The 4,945-nt window shown below is 42.6% G+C and overlaps 1 protein-coding gene across 1 annotated transcript; it reads left to right on the top strand.

Annotated features, from left to right (window-relative positions):
- Positions 1–1,139: 1,139 nt before the first annotated feature.
- LOC111692918 lies at positions 1,140–3,857 on the top strand (the record flags this gene model as incomplete). Its single annotated transcript, XM_023457048.1, has 2 exons — positions 1,140–2,683; positions 3,033–3,857. Coding segments are annotated over exons 1-2 (2,369 nt in total), but the record flags the coding sequence as incomplete, so codon positions are not given.
- Positions 3,858–4,945: the final 1,088 nt, after the last annotated feature.

The following is a 4,945-nucleotide window of genomic DNA, read 5'->3' on the forward strand; positions in this document are numbered from 1 at the left end:
TACGGGAGGTACGTCGGATTTTATTCCTATTTTACGGCTAAATTCGCTGTAGCCCAAATAGTTTTTTTAAGCTTCTACTGGGTGTACCTAAAAGGTCTTTACAACGCTCCACCAGATAATTCTAAAATAAGATAATCTAAATAAGATAATTCTAAAAGCAAAAAAAAAAATTCCGCTATTTATCAAAAGGATAGGGCATAACTGACGCCCTCTACAAGCAACGCCAAAATTAGTTAAAAATTCTTATTTGTCATGTCAAAAAACATAATAGTGCCAATTTAAAATTCAAACATTGTATCTTTGAAACCAGCAACATGTGTATAAGGCATGTTTGGCTCAATCGACTTATTTTGGCCACCAGTATCTTCGAGATTTCGCAACCTTTCGCGTTCACCCTGTATCTATCACTAAATTGGCATCATGCTGAAGTTAATAGTTTAAAGACTGTAAATAAAAATAACTTTTTAACTTGTTAATGAAGGCCCGTATGAAAAAAATGTATAATGAAGAACTGACTTTTGACCTCATTTATTTGTACTCTATTTTTTTTGTATCAAGTACGGGACACCTACGTGTCGAAAATAAGTGGAGATACAGGTGTATCCCGGTTATTTTTAGCGATCGCCGTCACGTATCGATTTTTTTTTTAATATTCAGTTGTTTACCCTGCCCCAATTTAGTTTGATGTGATTTAGGATCACTCAGGAAGTCATTAATTTTTAAGTTACCCTTGCTCCGCGCCATTTCGCAAAACCCTTCTCCTCATTTAAAATTAACCATCGGAATTGCCGGGGCTTTACCGAAATAGAACACAATTTATTTTATACATTCAGATTCCTTGAAGGATTTACTTTTTAAAAGGAAACGCCGTAAATTTAATTTGTAAAGGATTTGCTCGGCGGCAGACGAACAACTTTTAGGGCCGCACTTATTTTAAAAATAGAAACTGATGTTTCGGTTAGTGAACATATGCTCCCCTCAGATAAAAGTTACACCCGTGCATATTTTATTAATTCGCGTGTTTGATTTCAGATTCGGCGCAGGCAGTAGCACCAACTGTGATTCTACAATGGAGACAGAGGATGAGGACAACGAGGAAAAAGCGTCCAAATGAGGGAAAGGAAAGCATTGCGTCCACGATGTCCAGTTTGCAGCTGCAGATCGTGGTACTCCTAAGTTTTTACATTCAGATGAGTCTAGCCGAGTGCCCTAGGTTATGCGAATGCAAGTGGAAGAGTGGGAAGGAATCCGTAATATGCCTGAACGCCAACCTATCAGTCGTACCGCTTCACTTGGACGCCGGTACGCAGGTTCTAGACCTAACAGGTAACAACCTGGCGGTGATCAGGCACGAGGAATTCAGTAGAGCCGGCTTGATGAACCTACAGAAAGTATACCTGGCCAAGTGCCGACTGAAAACGCTTGAAAGATTCTGCTTCAAGAACCTTATAAATCTAGTCGAGTTAGATTTGAGCTACAACGTTTTAACCAACGTCCCTTCCCACTCGTTCGATTCAATCCAAGAACTGAGGGAGCTCAAAATGAACGGCAACCCCATCCAAAGGGTGTTCAACAACGCGTTTATCAACCTCCCACAACTAATCAGACTAGAGATCACCGAGTGCAGAATCCTAACCATCGAACCAAGAGCCTTCGTGGGTCTCGAGAAATCCTTGGAGTGGCTCAAGTTGGACAAGAACAAGCTGACGGACGTGGCGGCTTCCACCTTCACCATCCTCCAGAACTTGCACGGCCTAGAACTAGCGGGGAACCCTTGGAACTGCTCCTGTTCCCTTCGGCCTCTTCGGGAGTGGATGCTGAGGCAGAACGTACCTTTCGACATACCCCCGGTGTGTCAGTACCCCAAAAGGCTGCACCTGAAGTCCTGGGACAAGCTGGACCTGGACGAATTCGCTTGCGTGCCGGAGATCTTCGCCTACGACAGCAGGGCGCACGGAATCGAAGGCAAGAACGTAACGATGACGTGCAGGATAGCGGGGATACCGGAGCCGAACGTGAGGTGGTTGCTGAAGAACAAAGTGATAGCCAATCTGTCGGGTTCGCCGTACTCCAGTGGTAAGAAATTGTACATGGTGCACTTAAGTAATAAATCCAGTGATCTGACGATATTCAGTGCCGACCTCCAGGACGCGGGTACCTACGTGTGTGCCGCCGAGAATAAGGCGGGTAGGGCGGAGGCCAGCGTCACTCTGGCCGTGTCCAAGAAGCCGCCCGAAAGCGGTTTCACCAACAAGGTGCTACTGGCGAGTGTGTGTACGGGCGTGGCCTTCGTTCTGATATCCTGCTTGATATCGCTGTGCGTGTGCTCCGTGCGGAAGAAGCAGGTGATGAGGTGGCGCACCCGCGAATGTCGCAGGGAGGACAATTACGAAAAGATCGAGATGAACCACAAGGTGGTGAATACCAACGGCGGGGTGGGGGCCAATCCAGAGCAGATCGCCGTGGTGTCGAGCCGCAGGAACGGGGAGTACAGGGTAGTGCCGGGCGGCGATACCGACCAGGAGGCGGAGGAAGAGGAGGAGGGTAACGCAGAGTCGGGGTCCAATAGTAAGAAGGGGAGTAACGCGGACGAGAAGAGTTTGGAGAAGAATTGGAATTCGCCAGAACACTTGTTGGATCCTGAGGATCTGCATATCCCTAGGAGGACGTTGCAGGAAACTAGGTAAGACTTTCGTATAACCGCACTCGAAAAAAAATTAAAGGGGCAGACACGTTTTCAAATTTTGCTGTAACTTCGTGGATAATAGTCGTATCGATAAAAAAAGAAGCTTCTTGAAGCTTGAAGATTACAGTTTTGAAATCTTGAGATGAAAAAATTTTTTGAGCATCACTCTAGGCGCAATCAAAAGAAATAATGCGACGCAAAAATTTTGCAATTCTTTATTTTTCAACTCGGTTTCACCTTTTTTTTTATTATCTATATCCCTTGAACTAATGATCGTACAGCAAACGGAAGGTGGGTTTTAGAAACCCGAATCAATCCTCTTCAAAAGCCTTTTGGTATGTTTGAGAAAAAAAAATTTTGNGCACCTGAAGTCCTGGGACAAGCTGGACCTGGACGAATTCGCTTGCGTGCCGGAGATCTTCGCCTACGACAGCAGGGCGCACGGAATCGAAGGCAAGAACGTAACGATGACGTGCAGGATAGCGGGGATACCGGAGCCGAACGTGAGGTGGTTGCTGAAGAACAAAGTGATAGCCAATCTGTCGGGTTCGCCGTACTCCAGTGGTAAGAAATTGTACATGGTGCACTTAAGTAATAAATCCAGTGATCTGACGATATTCAGTGCCGACCTCCAGGACGCGGGTACCTACGTGTGTGCCGCCGAGAATAAGGCGGGTAGGGCGGAGGCCAGCGTCACTCTGGCCGTGTCCAAGAAGCCGCCCGAAAGCGGTTTCACCAACAAGGTGCTACTGGCGAGTGTGTGTACGGGCGTGGCCTTCGTTCTGATATCCTGCTTGATATCGCTGTGCGTGTGCTCCGTGCGGAAGAAGCAGGTGATGAGGTGGCGCACCCGCGAATGTCGCAGGGAGGACAATTACGAAAAGATCGAGATGAACCACAAGGTGGTGAATACCAACGGCGGGGTGGGGGCCAATCCAGAGCAGATCGCCGTGGTGTCGAGCCGCAGGAACGGGGAGTACAGGGTAGTGCCGGGCGGCGACACCGACCAGGAGGCGGAGGAAGAGGAGGAGGGTAACGCCGAGTCGGGGTCCAGTAGTAAGAAGGGGAGTAACGCGGACGAGAAGAGTTTGGAGAAGAATTGGAATTCGCCAGAACACTTGTTGGATCCTGAGGATCTGCATATCCCTAGGAGGACGTTGCAGGAAACTAGGTAAGACTTTCGTATAACCGCACTCGAAAAAAAATTAAAGGGGCAGACACGTTTTCAAATTTTGCTGTAACTTCGTGGATAATAGTCGTATCGATAAAAAAAAAGAAGCTTCTTGAAGCTTGAAGATTACAGTTTTGAAATCTTGAGATGAAAAAATTTTTTGAGCATCACTCTAGGCGCAATCAAAAGAAATAATGCGACGCAAAAATTTTGCAATTCTTTTTTTTTTCAACTCGGTTTCACCTTTTTTTTTATTATCTATATCCCTTGAACTAATGATCGTACAGCAAACGGAAGGTGGGTTTTAGAAACCCGAATCAATCCTCTTCAAAGGCCTTTTGGTATGTTTGAGAAAAAAAAATTTGTACTCGGCATTAATTTGAAAAAGTGTAAAAAAATGTTTTTTTCCGCTGTTTTAGAAAATTAAAGACTACATTGCAAATATTGCGAAAAGTACCAATGTTCGTAGGTTATTTTTTAGCTCAATACATGGCCGTGAGGCCTGTAAATTTTGAAACAGATCTGTCGAACCGTTTTCCTTTCCTGAATCGTCAAAGTTTTATAAAAAATTAAAGCATATTTATTGCTCCTTAAACATTAATTAATTTGATGAAACAAATTTTTTTTGCGTTAAATACTCATCAAATATGGAAAAATAAGAAATATATTCAAAATTTTGAAGAAAAATCGGATTTTTCAACTTTTTTTAAATTCAAATTTTTTTTCTTGATATTTGAAATATTCAATGTAAAATTGTAAAAAATGACAAAAAAAAATGTAAAAAAAATTTAAAAATATTTTTTTTTCAAAATTGAATTTTTTGTTTCAAAATTTTGATTTTTTTTTTGGTTTTCGATATTTGATGAATATTTAAATTTGTTTCATCTTAGTCATTAATCAAAAATCGAGAAAAAATACAAAATTTTGAATAAAAAAATCGATTTTGAAAAAAAAAATCCAATTTTTCACTTTTAAATTTTTTCTCTTTCTCGTTTTTACAATTTTATTACATTGAATATATCAAATGCTGAGGAAACAAATTTTTGAAATTAACTAGAATCTTCATGCTTCAAGAAGCTTTATTTATT

Source organism: Anoplophora glabripennis, unplaced genomic scaffold (assembly GCF_000390285.2).
Source record: "Anoplophora glabripennis isolate ALB-LARVAE unplaced genomic scaffold, Agla_2.0 scaffold4884, whole genome shotgun sequence".
NCBI lineage: Eukaryota > Metazoa > Arthropoda > Insecta > Coleoptera > Cerambycidae > Anoplophora > Anoplophora glabripennis.